The following is a 20760-nucleotide window of genomic DNA, read 5'->3' as shown; positions in this document are numbered from 1 at the left end:
TGTGCAATATACGACTGATTGTTGTCCTATGGATAGAGTCTCCCACCTCAGCTGTAGATCTCTGCAGTTCATCCAGAGTGATCATGGGCCTCTTGGCTGCATCTCTGATCAGTCTTCTCCTTGTATGAGCTGAAAGTTTAGAGGGACGGTCAGGTCTTGGTATATTTGCAGTCGTCTGATACTCCTTCCATTTCAATATTATCGCTTGCACAGTGCTCCTTGGGATGTTTAAAGCTTGGGAAATCTTTTTGTATCCAAATCCGGCTTTAAACTTCTTCACAACAGTATCTCGGATCTGCCTGGTGTGTTCCTTGTTCTTCATGATGCTCTCTGCGCTTTTAACGGACCTCTGAGACTATCACAGTGCAGGTGCATTTATACGGAGACTTGATTACACACAGGTGGATTGTATTTATCATCATTAGTCATTTAGGTCAACATTGGATCATTCAGAGATCCTCACTGAACTTCTGGAGAGAGTTTGCTGCACTGAAAGTAAAGGGGCTGAATAATTTTGCACGCCCAATTTTTCAGTTTTTGATTTGTTAAAAAAGTTTGAAATATCCAATAAATGTCGTTCCACTTCATGATTGTGTCCCACTTGTTGTTGATTCTTCACAAAAAAATACAGTTTTATATCTTTATGTTTGAAGCCTGAAATGTGGCAAAAGGTCTCAAAGTTCAAGGGGGCCGAATACTTTCGCAAGGCACTGTAACAATTTACCACATACCTACAGGGGCTTGCGAAAGTATTCACCCCCCTTGGCATTTTTCCTATTTTGTTGCCTTACAACCTGGAATTAAAATGTATTTTTGGGGGGTTTGTATCATTTAATTTACATGACATGCCTACCACTTTGAAGATGCTAAATATTTTTTACTGTGAAACAAACAAGAAATAAGACACACAAAAAAGAGAACTTCAGCGTCAATAACTATTCACCCCCCCCTCCCTCTCTTGGGATATGTCTCTATAAGCTTGGCACATGTAGCCACTGGGATTTTTGCCCATTATTCAAGGCAAAGCTGCTCCAGCTCCTTCAAGTTGGATGGGTTCCGCTGGTGTACAACAATCTTTAAGTCCTAGATGTTCCATAATGTTCCAAGATGGTGTAGCAGTCTGTTTTTGTCTTGTCCCTTTATATATATATTTTTTTTTTTTCCTTCGTATGTATTTCGTATATATTTTTATATTTTTAATCTCAATTTCCATCTACGGACTGAACATACTCTCCTGCATCCCGCCTCACCCAATGTGGTATGGATCTACTATTTTTTATACTTTAGAACCAGAACCCCCATCAGAAGCTAGCCAGCTAACTAGCTGCTAGCTAGTAGTCAGTTAGCCACTGCTAGGAGTCATCACAGTTAACTCAAACATCAGCCAGCCTCAGCCAGGTCAATTCCTACCACTCTGCACAGCGCGATATCAACCCGGAGCATATCGGACTGCTTTTTTACTACCACATCTTCCCGGATTCCTACCGCAAGCTATGAACCTTTACACCGAATCATCACAGCTAGCTAGCTGCTATCCAAATGGCTACTCCTGGCTAACATCTCTGTCCCGAAGAAAGCACCAGTTAGCCTGGAGCTAGCCTCGAGCTAGGCCCATCTCCCAGATAGCCAAAGAGATCCATTAGCCAATTCCTGGGCTACAATACCTCAGTTGCCAATCGGCCTGGACCCCTTTACTTCCGACACGGAGCCCCGACGATCCATCACAACTGGTCTGCCGATGTAACTGCCCGAAGGGGTTTCTACAGGCCCTTCCATTGCGACGTCCCCAGGAGGCCTGCTAGGTGTCTGAATCGCTGTGTCTCCAGCACGCCTAGCTACTCACTGGACCCATGATCACTCGGCTACACATACCTCTCCCTAATGTCAATATGTCTTGTCTACTGCTGTTTTGGTTAGTGATTATTGTCTTATTTCACTGTAGAGCCTCCAGCCCTGCCCAATATGCCTTAGCTAGCCCTTTTGTTCCACCCCCCCCCCCACACATGCAGTGACCTCACCTGGCTTAAATCATCACTCAATGCCTAGATTTACCTCCACTGTACTCACATCCTACCATACCCTTGTCTGTACATGATGCCTTGAATCTATTCTTCCGCGTCCAGAAATCTGCTCCTTTTACTCTCTGTTCCGGACGAACTAGACAACCAGTTCTTATAGCCTTTAGCTGTACCCTTATCCTACTCCTCCTCTGATGTAGAGGTTAACCTAGGCCCTGCAGCCCCCAGCATCGCTCCCATTCAACAGGCGCTCTCATTTGTTGATTTCTGTAACCGTAAAAGCCTTGGTTTCATGTATGTTAACATTAGAAGCCTCCTCCCTAAGTTTGTTTTCTTCACTGCTTTAGCACACTCCATCAAACCGGATGTCCTAGCCGTGTCTGAATCCTGGCTTAGGAAGGCCACCAAAAATCCTAAAATTTCCATCCCTAACTATAACATTTTCGGACAAGATAGAACTGACAAAGGGGGCGGAGTTGCAATCTACTGCAGCGAGAGCCTGCAGAGTCCTGTCATACTATCCAGGTCTGTGCAAAAACAATTTGAGCTTCTATGTTTAAAAATCCACCTTTCCAGAAACAAGTCTCTCACCGTTGTAATAGACCCCCTTCAGCCCCCAGCTGTGCCCTGGACACGTATGTAAATTGATTGCCCCTCATCTATCTTCAGAGTTTGTACTGTTAAGTGACTTTTTTATGGCAGTTTTGGAGCCGTGGTTTCTTCCTTGCTGAGCGGCCTTTCAGGTTATGTCGATATAGGACTCGTTTTACTGTGGATATAGATACTTTGGTGCCTGTTTTCTCCAGCATCTTCACAAGATCCTTTGCTGTTGTTCTCGGATTGATTTGTACTTTTCGCACTAAAGTATGTTAATCTCTAGGAGACAGAACACGTCTCCTTCCTGAGTGGTATGACGGCTGCGTGGTCCCATGGTGTTAATACTTGCAAACTATTGTTTGTACAGATGTACGTGGTACCTTCAGCCATTTGGAAATTGCTCCCAAGGATGAACCAGACTTGTGGAGGTCTACAATTTTTTTCTGAGGTCTTGGCTGATTTCATTTGATATTCTCATGATGTCAAGCAAAGAGGCACTGAGTTTGAAGGTAGGCCTTGAAATATATCCACAGATACACCTCCAATTGGCTCAAATGATGTCAATTAGACTATCAGAAGCATCTAAAGCCATGACATAATTTTCGGGAATTTTCAAAGCTGTTTAAAAGGCACAGTCAACTTAGTGTCGGTAAACTACTGACACACTGGAATTGTGATACAGTGTGTATGTGAAATAATCTGTCTGTAAACAATTGTTCGAAAAATTACTTGTGTCATGCGCAAAGTAGATGTCCTTACCGACTTGCCAAAACTATAGTTTGTTAACAAGAAATTTGTGAAGTGGTTGAAAAACTAGTTTTAATGGCTCCAACCTAAGTGTATGTACTGTTCCGACTTCAACTGTATATCCATCCTGCCCTGCCTTATTAACATCTTTGAAAGCCATGTTAACAAACAGATCACCGACCATTTCAAATCCCACCATACCTTCTCCAACATGCAATCTGGTTTCCGAGCTGGTCATGGATGCACCTCAACCATGCTCAAGGTCCTAAACGATATCATAACCGCCATCAATAAAATACCGTACTGTGCAACCGTCTTCATTGACCTGGTCAAGGCATTCGACTCTGTCAATCGCTGCATTCTTATCGGCAGACTTAATAGCCTTGCCTTCTCAAATGAATGCCTCGCCTGGTTCACCAACTACTTTTCAGATAGAGTTCAGTGTGTGAAATCGGAGGGCCTGTTGTCCAGACCTCTAAGCATCTCCAATCCAAAAATAAATCTAGAATTGGATTCCTATTTCGCAACAAAGCCTCTGTCCCTCATGCTGCCAAACATACCCTCGTAAAACTGACTATCCTACCGATCCTTGACTTTGCCGATGTAATTTACAAAATAACCTCCAACACTCTACTCAGCAAAACTGGATGTACTCTATCACAGTGACAGACGTTTTGTCACCAAAGCCCCATATACTAGCCACCACTGCGACCTGTATGCTCTCATTGTCTGGCCCTCCCTACATATTCGTCGCCTAACCCACTGGCTCCAGGTCATCTAAAAGTCTTTGCTAGGTAAAGCCCTGCCTTATCTCAGCTCACTGGTCACCATAGCAACACCCACCCCGTAGCATGCGCTCCAGCAGGTATATTTCACAAGTCATCCCGAAAGCCAACACTTCGTTTGGCCGCCTTTCCTTCCAGTTCTCTGCTGCCAATGACTGGAACGAATTTCAAAAGTCACTGAAGCTGGGGTCTTATATCTCCCTCTCTAACTTTAAGCATCAGCTGTCAGAAGAGCTTAGCGATCACTGTACCTGTACACAGCCAATCTGTAAGTAGCACAACCAACTACCTCATCCCCATATTATTACTTAATCTCTTGCTCTTTTGCACCCCAGTATCTCTACTTGCACATCATCATCTGCACATCTATCACTCCAGTGTTAATGCTTAAATGTAATTATTTCACCTCAATGGCCTATTTATTGCCTAACCTCCCTACTCTTCTACATTTGCACACACTGCACATACAATTTGCTATTGTGTTACTGACTATATGTTTGTTTATCCCATGTGTAACTCTGTGTTGTTGTTTTTGTCGCACTGCTTTGCTTTATCTTGGCCATATCGCAGTTGTAAATGAGAACTTGTTCTCAGCTGGCCTACCTGGTAAAATAAAGATGAAATCAAAATAAAGAAGTCATACCACAGATTCTCAATTGGATTGAGGCTGGGAATTGACCAGGCCATTCTAAGACATTTAAATGTTTCCCCTTAAACCACTCGTGTGTTGCTTTAGCAGTATGCTTAGGGTCATTGTCCTGCTGGAAGGTGAAAATCTTTCCCAGTCTCAAATCTCTGGAAGACTGAAACAGGATTCCCTCAATGATTTCCCTGCATTTAGTGTCATCCACCATTCCTTCAAGTCTGACCAGTTTCCCAGTCCCTGCCAGTGAAAAACACCCCCACAGCATAATGCCACCACCACCATGCTTCACTGTGTGGATTGTGTTCTCGGGGTGATGAAAGGTGTTGGGTTTGCTCCAGACATAGTGTTTAGTTTTGAAAACGCAAAAACTACATTCAATCCTAATTATAGTTCAGGTTAGGGCTGTGCTTGTCATGATATTTTGTCAGCCAGTAACTGTCATGCAAATGACTGCCGGTTTCACTGTAATTGACCGCTAATTAACATAAACACGTTTAGCATCTCTGGGCTCCTACGCATACAAGTTGCTGATGCACGCCTTTGGAACATCTAGGTCTACATTTTAAGAAGTCGAATGGAGCGACTATTGTCTTGAGGGAAAAGTGATAATTTGAAACAGGTCCTATAGGCTACACTTAATTAATGAGTTAAGTGTTACTTTTGTTGTGATAGGCCTACATACCTGTGAATGTCTTAGAAATTGAAATGACGGTATAGGGACAGAGTTTAGTCACAATTCAACGGATCAGACATGAGGCACAATGTGGCAGGGTCTAAAGGAAATTACGGACTACAAAAATAACACCAGCCACTCACAGACACCGACATCTTGCTTCCAGACAAACTAAACATCTTCTTTCCACGCTTTAAGGATAATACAGTGCCACTGATGTGGCCCGCTACCAAGGTCTGTGGGCCCCCCCTCTCCTTCCCCGTGGCCGACGTCAATAAGACATTTAAACGTATTAATCCCGGCAAGGCTGCTGGCCCAGACGGTATCCTTACACACATCCTCAGAGCATGCGCAGACCAGCTGGCTGGTGTGTTCCAGTCTGCTGTCCCCACATGCTTCAAGATAGCCACCATTGTTCCTGTACCCAAGAAGGCAAAGATAACTGAACTAAATTACTATTCTTTCATCATGAAGTGCTTTGAGAGACTAGTCAAAGATCATATCACCTCCACCTTACCTTCCACCTTAGACCCACTTCAGTTTGCATGCCGCCCCAACAGGTCCACAGACGATGCAATCGCCATCACACTGCACATTGTCTTAACCCATCTGGGCAAGAGGAATACCTATGTAAGAATGCTGTTCATTGACTATAGCTCAGCATTCAACACCATAGTACCCTCCAAGCTCATCATTAAGCTTGAGGCCCTGGGTCTGAAACGCGCATTGTGCAAATAGATCCTGCACTTTCTGACAGGCCGCCCCCAGGTGGTGAAGGTAGGAAACAACATCTCCTCTTCGCTGATCCTCAACGCTCAGCCCCCTCCTATACTCCCTGTTCACCCATGACTGCGTGGCCATGCACGCCTCCAACTCAATCATCAAGTTTGCAGAGGACACAACAGTAGTGGGCTTGATTACCGACAACGACGAGACAGCAAACAGGGAGGAGGTGAGAGCACTTGGAGTGTGGTGACAGGAAAACAACCTCTCACTCAACGTCAACAAAACAAAGGAGATGATCAGGACATCAGGAAACAGCAGAGGGAGCACCCCCCTATTCACATCAACGGGACGGCAGTGGAGAAGGTGGAAAGTTTTAAGTTCCTCGGTATACACATCACAGACAAACTGAAATGGTCCACCCACACAGACAGCTTGGTGAAGAAGGCGCAACAACGCCTCTTCAACCTCAGGAGGCAGAAGAAAGTTGTCTTGTCACCTGAAACCCTAACAAACGTTTACAGATGCACAATTGAGAGCATCCTGTCGGGGTGTATCACCGCCTGGTACGGCAACTGCACCGCCCTCAACCGCAAGGCTCTCCAGATGGTGGTCTGCACAATGAATCACCGAGGGTAAACTACCTGTCCTCCAGGACACCTACAGCACCCGATGTCACAGAAAGGCCAAAAAGATCATCAAGGACAACAACCACCCGAGCCACTGTCTGTTCACCCCGCTACCATCCAGAAGGCGAGGTCAGTACATGTGCATCAAAGCTGGGACCAAAAGACTGAAAAACAGCTTCTATCTCAAGGCCATCAGACTGTTAAGCAGCCATCACTAACACAGAGAGGCTGCTGCCTACATAAAGACTTGAATCATTGGCCACTTTAATACATAGATCACTAGTCACTTTAAATAATGGCACTTTAATAATGTTTACATATCTTACTTTACTCATGTCATATGCATATACTATATTTTAAACCATCTATTGCATCTTGCCTATGCCGCTCAGTCATCGCTCCTCCATAGATTTATATGTACGTGTTCTTATTCCATCCGTTTAGATTTGTGTGTATTAGGTAATTGTTGGATTGTTGGGGAATTGTTATTTTACTTGTTAGATATTACTGCACTGTCATAACCAGAAGCACAAGCATTTCGCTACACTCGCATTAACATCTGCTAACCATGTGTATGTGACCAATAAAATGTGATTTCATTTGGGGGAAAAAAATATTGGCTGCATGATGCAAAAAAAGGCAAGCTCTCTGATCCTTGCACTTCCCCAGAGAAAGAAACAATTGCATTGCAGCTCTGCTTGTGTGGCAAAAAAAGTTAAGAGAACTCTAGTCAATGGACGATGATAATTAAAATTACAAAGTGAAAGTTAAATGAGAAGGAAAGGCTACAACGACCAAAAGCCAACAGGAAGGTTGCTATTTATAATCTGAAGGGAGTTGTTATTTGTAGGCTAACTGTAGGACGGTAAGAAGCACAGTAGCATTATGGCTAGCCTCAATTAGCCAAGTTAGCTACACTGTATATACAAAGGAATATGGACACCCCGTCAAATTAGTGGATTTGTCAATTTCAACCACACCCGTATAAAATCCAGCACACAGCCACGCAATCTCCATAGGAGAACATTGGCAGGAGAATGGCCTTACTGAAGAGCTCAGTGACTTTCAACGTGGCACCGTCATAGGATGCCACCTTTCCAACAAGTCAGTCCGTCAAATTTCTGCCCTGCTAGAGCTGCTCTTGTCAACTGTAAATGCTGTTATTGTAAAGTGGAAACGTCTAGTAGTAACAACGGCTCAGCCGTGAAGTGGTAGGCCACACAAGGTCACAGAACGGGACCAACGAGTGCTGAAGTACGAAGTAAAAATCGCCTGTCCTTGGTTGCAAAACTCACTACCGAGTTCCAAACTGCCTCTGGAAGCAACGTCAGTACAAGAACTGTTCGTTGGAAGCTTCATGAAATGGGTTTCCATGGCTGAGCAGCCTAATATTACCATGCGCAATGCCAAGCGTCGGTTGGAGTGGTATAAAGCTGCACTGCTTGGACTCCGGAGCAGTGGAAACATGTTCTCTGGAGTGATCAATCACGCTTCACCATCTGGCAGTCCGACGGACAAATCTGGGTTTGGAGGATGCTAGGAGACTGCTACCTGCCCCAATGCATAGTGCCGACTGTAAAGTTTGGTGGAGGAGGAATAATGGTCTGGGGCTGTTTTTCATGGTTCGGGCTAGGCCCCTTAGTTCCAGTGAAGGGGAATCTTAACTCTACAGCATACAATTACAATTTAGACAATTCTGTGCTTCCAACTTTGTGGCAATAGTTGGGGAAGGCCCTTCCTGTTTCAGCATGAAAACGCCCCCGTGCACAAAGCGAGGTCCATACAGAAATTGTTTATCGAGATTGGTGTGGAAGAACTTGTCTGCCCTGCACAGAGCCCTGACCTCAACCACATTGAACACCTTTGGGATGAATTGGAATGCCAACTGCGAGCCAGGCCTAATCAGCCAACATTAGTGCCCAACCTCACCAATGCTCTTGTGGCTGAATTGAAGCAAGTCCCCGCAGTAATGTAGAGTGGAGGAATCAAAATGTTCAGTTTTGAAAAACCCAATTCTAACATTTAATCCTATCCGATTGCCAAAATACGATCTAAATAATTTTTGGGTGCCGGATGGTGAGGACCATGTCTCATCGCCTAACTGGAGTTGGTTTAACAGTTGTTGGAATGAGTGGTTTTAGAGCACCCCTGTCTCCAAGAGCACATGCAGGAAAATCTTTTCTGATTGGGAGGAAAATGACATTCTTTTGAACGAAGTAGTCATGACACCTTTTGGAGTGTCTTTCAAATAAAATCACATTTTATTTGACACATATGCCAAACACAACAAGTGTAGACCTTACTGTGAAATGCTTACTTGCAAGCCCCTAACCCACAATGCAGTTCAAGAAACAGAGTTCAGAAAATATTTACTATAAATGAACTAAAATAAAAAAATATTATAAAAAGTAACAACAATAAATTACATAAAAATAGCGAGGCTATATACAGTGGGGCAAAAAAGTATTTAGTCAACCACCAATTGTGCAAGTTCTCCCACTTAAAAAGATGAGAGAGGCCTGTAATTTTCATCATAGGTACACTTCAACTATGACAGACAAAATGAGAAAAAAAATCCAGAAAATCACATTGTAGGATTTTTAATGAATTTATTAAGTCAATGTGCAGTGTTACAGGTTAGTCGAGGTAATTTGTACATGTAGGTAGTGGTAAAGTGACTATGCATAGATAACAAACAGCGAGGAGCAGCAGTGTAAAAACAATGTAAATAGTCTGTGTGTCTATTTGATTAGCTGTTCAGAAGTCTTATAGCTTGGGGTTAGAAGCGGTTAAGGAGCCTTTTGGACCTAGAATTGGTGCTTTGTACTGCTTACCGTCCGGTAGCAGAGAGAACCGTCTATGACTTGTTTTTTACCCCTTTTTCTCCCCAATTTTGTGGTATCCAATTGGTAATTACAGTCTTGTCTCATCGCTGCAACTCTGGACTCGGGAGAGGTGAATGCCGAGAGCGGTGCATCCTCCAAAACACAACACAGCCAAGCCGCACTGCTTCTTGGCACAATGTCCACTTAACCCTGAAGCCAGCCGCACCAATGTGTCGGAGGAAACACTGTACACCTGGCGACTGTGTCAGCGTGCACTGCACCCGGCCCGCCACAGGAGTCGCTAGTGCGCGATGGGACAAGGACATCACTGCCGACCAAAACGTCCCCGAACCCGGACAACACTGGGTCAATTGTGCGCCGCTCAATGGGTCTCCCGGTCGCTGCCGGCTGTGACAGAGCCTGGACTCGAATCCAGAATGTGACTGTGATGCAGTGCCTTAGACCACTGCGCTACTCAGGAATCCTGGTGAGTCTTTGACAATTCTTTGGGCCTTCCTCTGACGCCGTCTAGTATATAGGATACTGGATGGCAGGAAGCTTGGCCCCAGTGATGTATTGGGCGGTACGTGCTACGCTCTGTAGCACCTTACGGTTGTATCCCATACCATAGTTGCCATACCAGGCGGTGATGCAACCGGTCAGGATGCTCTTGATAGTGCAGCTGTAGAACTTTTTGAGGATCTGGGGACTCATCCAAAATCTTTTCAGTCTCCTGAGGGGGAAAAGCTGTTGTCGTGCCCTCTTCATGACTGTCTTGGTGTGTTTGGACCATGATAGTTTGTTGGTGATGTTGACACCAAGGAACTTAAAACTCTTTACCCGCTCCACAACAGCCCTGTTGATGTTAATGAGGGCCCATTCGGCCCTCCTTTTCCTGTAGTCCACAATCACCTCCTTTGTCTTGCTTCCATTGAGGGAGAGGTTGTTGTCCTGGCACCACACTGCCAGATTTCTGACCTCCTCCCTATAGGCTGTCTCATCGTTGTCGGTGATCAAGCCTACCACTGTTGTGTCGTCAGCAAACTTAATGATGGTGTTGGAGTCGTGCTTGGCGACGCAGTTGTGGGTGAACTGGGAGTACAGCAGGGGACTAAGCAAGCCCCCCTGAGGGTCCCCGTTGTTGAGGAACAGAGTGGCAGATGTGTTGTTGCGGAACCTTGCACTAATTTAGTCATTTCAACCATTTTGGTGTAAATTAGATGTCAGGCATCAACCTTAGCCTCCTTCAACACAGTAGAACCTGCATGTGACTCAATAAAAATCAAATCAATGTATTACTGACAATTATAAACTGGGTGGCTTGAGCCCTGAAAGCTGATTTGGCTGACAGTCTTGGTATATCGACAACGGGTATGACAAAATATACATTTTTACTCCTCTAATTAGCCTTGACTTTTTTCACATTTTGTTCGTTACAGCCTTATTCTAAAATGTATTTTAAAAATTGATCCTCAGACATCTACACACCATACCCCATAATGACAAAGTGAAAACAGGTTTTTAGACAGTTTTGCAAATGTATTAAAAATAAAAACAGAAATACCATATTTAGATAAGTATTTCAGACCCTTTGCTATGAGACTTGAAATTGAGCTCAGGTGTATTCAGTTTCCATTGATCATCCTTGAGATGTTTCTACAACTTGATTGGAGTCCACATGAGGTAAATTCAACCGATATGACATGATTTGGAATGGCACACACCTGTCTATATAAGGTCCCAAAGTTGACATGGCATGTCAGAGCAAAAACCAAGCTATGAGGTCAAAGGAATTGTCTGTAGAGCTCCAAGACAGGATTTTGTCAAGGCACAGATCTGTGGAAGGGTAGCAAAAAATGTCTGCAGCATTCAAGGTCCCCAGGAACACAGTGCCCTACATCATTCTTAAATGGAAGATGTTTGGAACCACCAAGACTCTTCCTAGAGCTGGCCTCCCGGCCGAACTGAGCAATCGGGGGAGAAGGGCTTTTAGTCAGGGAGGTGACCAAGAACCTGATTGTCACTCTGACAGAGCTCTAGGGTTTATTTTTGGAGATGGGAGAACCTTCCAGAAGGACAGCCATCTCTGCAGCACACTACCAATCAGGCCTTAATAGTGGAGTAGCTAGAAGAAAGCCACACCTGAGTAAAAGGCAAATGAAAGCCCACTTGGAATTTGCAGAAAGGAACCGAAAGACTCTTAGACCATGAGAAACAAGGAACTCCGGTCTGATGAAAATATGATTGAACCCTGGAGGGCCTGAATGCCAAGCATTACGTCTGGAGGCATCCCTACGGTGAAGCATGGTGGTGGCAGCATCATCCTGTGAGAATGTTTTTCAGAGGCAGGGACTGGGAGACTAGTCAGGATTGAGGCAAAGATGAATGGAGCAAAGTACAGAGAGATCCTTGATGAAAACCTGCTCCAGAGTGCTCAGGACCTCAGATGGTGGCTTAGATTCACCTTCCAACAGGACAGTGACCCTAAGCACACAGCCAAGACAGGAGTGGCTTCGGGACAAGTCTCAATGTCCTTGAGTGGCCCAGCCAGAGCCCGGACTTGAACCTGATCAAACATCTCTGGAGAGATCTGAAAATAGCTGTGCAGCAACGCTCCACATTCAACCTGACAGAGCTTGAGAGGATCTGTAGAGAAGAATGGGAGAAACTCCTCAAATAAAGGTGTGCCAAGCTGTCACGTTCTGACCATAGTTCTTGTGTGTTTTCCTTGTTTTAGTGTTGGTCAGGACGTGAGCTGGGTGGGCATTCTATGTTGTGTGTCTAATTTGTCTATTTCTATGTTTGGCCTGATATGGTTCTCAATCAGAGGCAGGTGTTAGTCATTGTTTCTGATTGGGAACCATATTTAGGTAGCCTGTTTTGGGTTGGGTTTTGTGGGTGGTTGTTTCCTGTCTTTGTGTTTTCTGCACCAGTTAGGACTGTTTCGGTTTTCACGTTTATTGTTTTGTAGTTAGTTCATGTTAAGTGTCTCTTATTAAAGAACCATGAACTATAACCACGCTGCGTTTTGGTCCGCCTCTCCTTCCCAGGAAGAAAGCCGTTACAGAACCACCCACCACAACAGGACCAAGCGGTGTGGTGAAAAGCAGCAACAGCAGGAGAGGCAGCAGCAGCAGCAACAGCAGGAGAGGCAGCAGCAGCAGCAACAGCAGCAAGAGAGGCAGAACTATTTGAAAAAATGGACTTGGGAAAGGACTTGGGAAAGATGGGAAAGGACTCCGGGAACAGCCAGGAGATTATCACCGCCCCAAAGAAGAGCTGGAGGCAGCGAAGGCGGAGAGGCGCTGATATGAGGAGGCAGCACGGCGGCGTGGATGGAAGCTCGAGAGTCAGCCCCAAAAATGTCTTGGGGGAGGCACACAGGGAGTATGGCGAAGCCAGGTAGGAGACCTGCGCCAACTTCCTGTGCTTACCGGAGGGCGAGAGAGACCGGGCAGGCACCGTGTTATGCTGTGGAGCGCACGGTGTCCCCAGTGCGGGTGCATAGCCCGGTGCGGTACATACCAGCTCCTCAGATCGGCCGGGCTAGAGTGGGCAACGAGCTAGGTGCCATGATGCCGGCTCTACGCATCTGGTCTCCAGTGCGTATCCTTGGGCCGGCGTACATGGCACCAGCCTTGCGCATGGTGTCCCCGGTTCGCCTGCACAGCCCAGTGCGGGCTATTCCACCTTGCCGCACTGGCAGGGCGACCGGGAGCATTCAACCAGGTAAGGTTGGGCAGGCTCGGTGCTCAAGAGCTCCAGTGCGCCTCCACGGTCCGGTCTATCCTGTACCACCTCCACGCATCAGCCCTCCGGTGGCAGCTCCCCGCACTCGCCGTGAGGTGCGTGTCCTCGGCCCAGTACCACCAGTGCCGGCACCACGCACCAGGCCTACAGTGCGCCTTGTCTCTCCAGCGCTGCCAGAGCATTCCTCCTCTCCAGCGCTGCCAGAGTCTCCCGTCTGTCCGGAGCTGCTAGAGTCTCCCATCTGTCCGGAGCTGCTAGAGTCTCCCGTCTGTCCGGAGCTGCTAGAGTCTCCCGTCTGTCCGGAGCTGCTATAGTCTCCCGTCTGTCCAGAGCTGCTAGAGTCTCCCGTCTGTCCAGAGCTTCTAGAGTCTCCCGTCTGTCCAGAGCTGCTAGAGTCTCCCGTCTGTCCAGAGCTGCTAGAGTCTCCCGTCTGTCCAGAGCTGCTAGAGTCTCCCGTCTGTCCAGAGCCGCTAGAGTCTCCCGTCTGTCCAGAGCCGCTAGAGTCTCCCGTCTGACCAGAGCCACTAGAGCCGCCAGTCAGCATGGAGCCGCAAGAGCCGCCAGTCAGCCAGGATCCTCCAGAGCCGCCAGTCAGCCAGGATCTTCCAGAGCCGCCAGTCAGCCAGGATCTTCCAGAGCCGCCAGTCAGCCAGGATCTGCCAGAGCCGCCAGTCAGCCAGGATCTGCCAGAGCCGCCAGTCAGCCAGGATCTGCCAGAGCCGCCAGTCAGCCAGGTTTTGCCAGAGCCGCCAGTCAGCCAGGATCTGCCAGAGCCGCCAGGATCTGCCAGAGCCGCCAGTCAGCCAGGATCCGCCAGAGCCACCAGTCAGCCAGGATCCCCCAGAGCCGCCAGTCAGCCAGGATCCGCCAGAGCCACCAGTCCGCCAGGATCCGCCAGAGCCGCCAGTCAGCCAGGATCCGCCAGAGCCGTCAGTCAGCCAGAAGCCGCCAGAGCCAACCAGCATGAGCTACCTCTCAGTCCTGAGCTACCTCTCAGTCCTGAGCTACCCCTCGGTCCTGAGCTACCCCTCGGTCCTGAGCTACCCTTCGGTCCTGAGCTACCCCTCGGTCATGAGCTACCCTTCGGTCATGAGCTACCCCTCGGTCATGAGCTACCCTTCAGTCCTGAGCTACCTCAGTCCGGAGCTGCCCCTCAGTCCAGGGGAGCCCTTTGTTAGGGTTCCCAGGCCAAGGTCGGCGGCGAGGGTCGCCACTCAAAGGACGCTAAGGAGGTGGACTAAGACAATTATGGAGTGGGGTCCATGTCCAGTGCCAAAGCCGCCACCGCGGACAGATGCCCACCCAGACCCTCCCCTATAGGTTTAGGTTGTGCGGTCGGAGTCCGCACCTTGGGGGGAGGGGGTGACCACGTTGTGACCATAGTTCTTGTGTGTTTTCCTTGTTTTAGTGTTGATCAGGACGTGAGCTGGGTGGGCATTCTATGTTGTGTGTCTAGTTTGTCTATTTCTATGTTTGGCCTGATATGGTTCTCAATCAGAGGCAGGTGTTAGTCATTGTCTCTGATTGGGAACCATATTTATGTAGCCTGTTTTGGGTTGGGTTTTGTGGGTGGTTGTTTCCTGTCTTTGTGTTTTCTGCACCAGTTAGGACTGTTTCGGTTTTCACGTTTATTGTTTTGTAGTTAGTTCATGTTAAGTGTCTCTTATTAAAGAACCATGAACTATAACCAAGCTGCGTTTTGGTCCGCCTCTCCATCCCAGGAAGAAAGCCGTTACACAAGCCTCATACCCAAGAAGACTCAATGCTGTAATCGCTGCCAAATTTGCTTCAACACATTACTGAGTAAAGGGTCTGAATACTTATGTAAATGTGATATTTCAGTTTTTATTTGTAATAATTTATCAAAAATGTAAAACTGTTTTTGCTTTGTCATTATGGGGTATTGTGTGTCTATTGATGAGGGGGAAAAGAATGTAATCAATTTTAGAACAAGGCTGTAACGTACCAAAATGTGGAAAAAGTCAAATGGTCTGAATACTTTTCGAAGGCACTATATGTTGGTAAATTAGTTTAAATTTGTTTAAAGAAATTGTGAAAGAGATTGGTGTGTTTTTCCACCATATAATCACGGCGTGGGGTTGTTCAATTACATGATGTATTTCATTAAAATCTATCACTTTATGTTGTACTTTTTTTGCAAAATGCTATATAGCCGCCTCACTCTTAGAGAAATAAGTTGTATTGCTAGGATTAACACAGTCAAATGTAACAATTAACTACATTTTTAGAAAGAAATCTACAAATAATACATTTGTTACATTAATATACAGTATATATTTTTAAACATCATTCTATACAGTAATATGAGATTTTTATATGAGAAAATGTACATTTGACATTTTAGTCATTTAGCAGATGCTCTTATCCAGAGACACGAGTAAGTGCATTCATCTTAACCCCTGTAGGTCTAAGCCATTAGATTGCAAAATCTACTAAGCTACGATATGGAATTATTTTGAAGACGCACTCTCAAATTCTTTTCAACATTTCACCCTGTAGTTTAGAAAGTTGTGGTCACGAGTCAAAAGTGATCCCATTTTTTGGAGTGCCTTGTCATCCAATTGTGTACTACGTCATTCATTTCATATTATATGTTAGGTTCTACAAATGCATTGAATACAATAGCAATTTGAATACATGTATGTAAACGAATCCAATCCGTACTGTACGTTACACATTTGTTGTGCTTAAGGTCCTGGAGTGCATCTTTAAGATGGATAATTTAGACTATGACTTTTTAGGGCCCCTGTAGGCATAAAAAATACATAAAAACCTGATTTGATGAAATATGGATATTGGCCCTTAACTGCTATAGCCCATAGAAACCCGTTAAATAACACATTTGTAGATAAGGAATAATGTTTTGAAGCGTGTCCTATGTCTGAAAGATATAAGACATTTTAAAAGCACTATTTACCGCTATGCACATTATGACATTTTTACAGCCTAGTACTGTGTTACCTTCAGATGACTTCCCTGACACTTGTGTGCGTCGTAGAGCAAAACAACCAGCACTGTGTTGCTGAGAGTTTCCCCTTTCCATATTGGCGATCCGCTTTCGAAATTATACGTTTGTAGCTCCAAGGGTTCGGTCTGGACAGTCAGTTTTGTGAGAAGACCTCTCTGTAAGTAGGGCATCCGTGACATAGCGTTCCAATGACTGACGTAAAACTGGTGGACGTCACAGAGCAAAATAAAAAGACACTGTCATGTTTGTGAGAGTCTCATCTTTCTTCTACTTCTACGTGTATTGGCAGACTACATCCGATAATTGCCACCCTCTACTATGCTGGATTGTTTGATCAATCATGATTTTATGTTGGTATATCAACCTGCATATACAGTGGGGCAAAAAAGTATTTAGTCAGCCACCAATTGTGCAAGTTCTCCCACTTAAAAAGATGAGAGAGGCCTGTAATTTTCATCATAGGTACACTTCAACTATGACAGACAAAATTAGAAAAAAATATTTTTTATGAATTTATTTGCAAATTGTGGTGGAAAATAAGTATTTGGTCAATAACAAAAGTTTATCTCAATACTTTGTTATATACCCTTTGTTGGCAATGACAGAGGTCAAACGTTTTCTGTAAGTCTTCACAAGGTTTTCACACACTGTTGCTGGTATTTTGGCCAATTCCTCCATGCAGATCTCCTCTAGAGCAGTGATGTTTTGGGGCTGTTGCTGGGCAACACGGACTTTCAACTCCCTCCAAAGATTTTCTATGGGGTTAAGATCTGGAGACTGGCTAGGCCACTCCAGGACCTTGAAATGCTTCTTACGAAGTCACTCCTTCGTTGCCCAGGCGGTGTGTTTGGGATCATTGTCATGCTGAAAGACCCAGCCACGTTTCATCTTCAATGCCCTTGCTGATGGAAGGAGGTTTTCACTCAAAATCTCACGATACATGGCCCCATTCATTCTTTCCTTTACACGGATCAGTCGTCCTGGTCCCTTTGCAGAAAAACAGCCCCAAAGCATGATGTTTCCACCCCCATGCTTCACAGTAGGTATGGTGTTCTTTGGATGCAACTCAGCATTCTTTGTCCTCCAAACACGACGAGTTGAGTTTTTACCAAAAAGTTATATTTTGGTTTCATCTGACCATATGACATTCTCCCAATCTTCTTTTGGATCATCCAAATGCTCTCTAGCAAACTTCAGACGGGCCTGGACATGTACTGGCTTAAGCAGGGGGACATGTCTGGCACTGCAGGATTTGAGTCCCTGGCGGCGTAGTGTGTTACTGATGGTAGGCTTTGTTACTTTGGTCCCAGCTCTCTGCAGGTCATTCACTAGGTCCCCTCGTGTGGTTCTGGGATTTTTGCTCACCGTTCTTGTGATCATTTTGACCCCACGGGGTGAGATCTTGCATGGAGCCTCAGATCAAGGGAAATTATCAGTGGTCTTGTATGTCTTCCATTTCCTAATAATTGCTCCCACAGTTGATTTCTTCAAACCAAGCTGCTTACCTATTGCAGATTCAGTCTTCCCAGCCTGGTGCAGGTCTACAATTTTGTTTCTGGTGTCCTTTGACAGCTCTTTGGTCTTGGCCATAGTGGAGTTTGGAGTGTGACTGTTTGAGGTTGTGGACAGGTGTCTTTTATACTGATAACAAGTTCAAACAGGTGCCATTAATACAGGCAACAAGTGGAGGACAGAGGAGCCTCTTAAAGAAAAAGTTACAGGTCTGTGAGAGCCAGAAATCTTGCTTGTTTGTAGGTGACCAAATACTTATTTTCCACCATAATTTGCAAATAAATTCATTAAAAATCCTACAATACTATTTTCTGGATTTTTTTTTCTCATTTTGTCTGTCATAGTTGAAGTGTACCTGTGATGAAAATTACAGTTCTCTCTCATCTTTTTAAGTGGGAGAACTTGCACAATTGGTGGCTGACTAAATACTTTTTTGCCCCACTGTACTACAATACCCATCCCTATCCCACTACCCATAAGATCCATATTAGTCACTTTTCGGCAGCACTTCTTCCAACATCTTCTGTCGATCCTCTGCAGATATTTCCCAGAAAACATTCAGCCATTACACAACAATGCACATTTTCTGTGATCTGTGTTCTACTTGCTCAGCACAATTCACCACCATTGTGATGAAGGCCAAGAACCAGGATTTTTTTTAACACACGGTTTCTGGGGTCCACATGCTGAAATGGGAACATTCACTGTTGCCGTTGGCCCTTCTCTACCCTCAACCCTTCTCACTGCCTCTGCATACGTAACACCCTGTCCTACTCTGACTTTAGCCATCTGTATCTGTTTCACTTTTACCAAATGAGTCTCATCTTGATGATTTTCTTGTCCAGAACCTCTCGTGTAGAAAACCACTGCTTTCACAAGCCCCGTGTTATGGAATAAGCTTTATATCAATGGAATTAAGGTCTTGAAGAAGAAGCGATAAGTCTTTAACATTTGTACATTTTATGTGGACACCAAGAAGAGTAGATACTACATGTGCAAGAGCTAATGGGGATCCTAATAAACTTAACAAATCATGGGGACATGTGCAATATTCAAAATGACGTCACTGTGTGACGTGCATGTGCATCCAAGGTGAGACAATCACATGTCATGGTCAAATATACAGGAACTGAAAATCTGAGAACAGTAATATTTTACACACACATGAAGGTACCCATAAGCAATCATAATAAGCAATCAAAAAACACAAATGTTTTGGAAATGTAAAGGCTCATTAATGACTCAAATGTAGCCTGGGTTGAGCTGCAGTTGAGCTACAGCACTGACTGATCCTGAATCAGGCTAATGGCCAGATCTTTACAACGAGTGGAAACTCTGAGAGCTGCACTGAGAGCAGATAGCATCATTCCTCCTTGCATCATCCCAGAGGGAGGCTTAAAGAGGAGGCCGACAGACAGAGGGTCTCAGAAGAGCAATAGTTTTGACAAGGTATGAGGCCATGCCAGATTCGTGCATCATGCTGTTGGCTCATCTCACACACTCTATGCCTCTAGAGACGAGGAACAGGTGGACACACCTCCTCACATGGACTAGTCGTTAACTTCCCAAATGGCCTAAAAGCAATACCACAAAATAATGAGAAACTCTTGCCAACTCTGCTCGTCTGTCTAACAAAAGGAACGACCTGACTTAAACTAGTCCAGAGACATTCATCTCACCTTCGCTCACTGAGATACAAAAACACATTGCGCACACACACACACCTCTTCCACATGTTCTCTTATCCTGACTCCAGAGGTCACACACACTCTTACAAACATGCTCCAACTCTTACAGTCCCAATGAAATTACATACGAACTCTCTCACGTTTGTTGTCATTCTGTAACACATACAAACTTTCCATCAATCCCTTATTTTCACCTCTCACTCACTCACTCACTCACTCACTCACTCACTCACTTACTCACTCACACTCACAGTCACTCACACACTCACCTGGCAGGAGGGCACAGGTCCACAGCAGCAGGCTGCAGTAGTATTCCATTTGTGTGAAAGAGTGTGTGTGTTTGGGGGGCTGATCCCGTGCTCTCGTTTCAAGGCTTCTGCTCTTATTGACTCCACTGCTATTCCACAGCCTCACTATATCTGAGGGAAGTAGGAGGGGGCTGGCTCTGGTTGACTGAGGCACAGCTGAGAGGTGTACATACAGTGCATATACGGCCAGGACTTGATGCTTCCTCACCAATCAATGTGGACTTTCTTTCATGCATGCACGAACGAACGCACACACCCACACACACACATTCACCCTCAGATACATACAGACTCATTCACACTCTTACTGTATACAAACATCAAATCCTATTTTATTAGTCACTTGCGCCGAATACAACAGATGTAGACCTTGCAGTGAAATGCTTACTTACAAGCTCCTAACCAACAATGCATTTTAAAAAGTATGAACAAGAATTAAAAAAAATAAAAGGATCAAGTAACTAAAGAGCAATAGAAAAATAACAATAGCGAGACTATATATAGGGGGTACCAGTACAGAGTCAACGTGCGGGGCACCGGTTGGTTGAGGTAATATTTACATGTAGGTAGAGTTATTAAAGTGACGATGCATAGATAATAACAGAGAGTAGCAGCGGCGTAAAAGAGAAAGGGCGGAGCAATGCAAATAGTCCGGGTAGCCATTTGATTTGATGTTCAGGAGTCTGATGGCTTGTGGGTAGAAGCTGTTTAGTAGCCTCTTGGACCTAGACTTGGAGCTCCAGCACCGCTTGCCGTGCGGTAGCCTAGAGAACAGTCTATGACTAGTGTGGCTGGAGTCTCTGACAATTTTTAGGGCATATGTTACACTGATTGGGACACAGGTCACTTACACCAAAAAAAATATGCACT

At 45.3% G+C, this 20760-nt stretch overlaps 1 protein-coding gene across 2 annotated transcripts in view; it reads right to left on the bottom strand.

Annotated features, from left to right (window-relative positions):
* itga11b (integrin subunit alpha 11b) overlaps positions 1-20078 on the bottom strand; it is a 91545-nt gene extending 71467 nt beyond the window's left edge. Inside the window, exon 1 of one of the 2 annotated variants that reach the window (XM_021565519.3) lies at positions 19852-20078. Coding sequence is in view for 1 of the 2 variants with exons in the window: in XM_021565510.3 (XP_021421185.1) it covers positions 19852-19900 (49 nt within the window). In the remaining variant the exon portion in view is untranslated. The remainder of the gene's footprint in view (positions 1-19851) is intronic. The other variant, XM_021565510.3, reaches the window with a different exon arrangement.
* Positions 20079-20760: the final 682 nt, after the last annotated feature.

The sequence above is a fragment of the Oncorhynchus mykiss genome, chromosome 2 (assembly GCF_057628025.1).
Source record: "Oncorhynchus mykiss isolate SJ-2025 chromosome 2, ASM5762802v1, whole genome shotgun sequence".
Classification (NCBI taxonomy): Eukaryota; Metazoa; Chordata; class Actinopteri; order Salmoniformes; family Salmonidae; genus Oncorhynchus; species Oncorhynchus mykiss.
The sequence above is the reverse complement of the archived record's forward strand: the minus strand, read 5'-3'. Positions and strand labels throughout refer to the sequence as shown.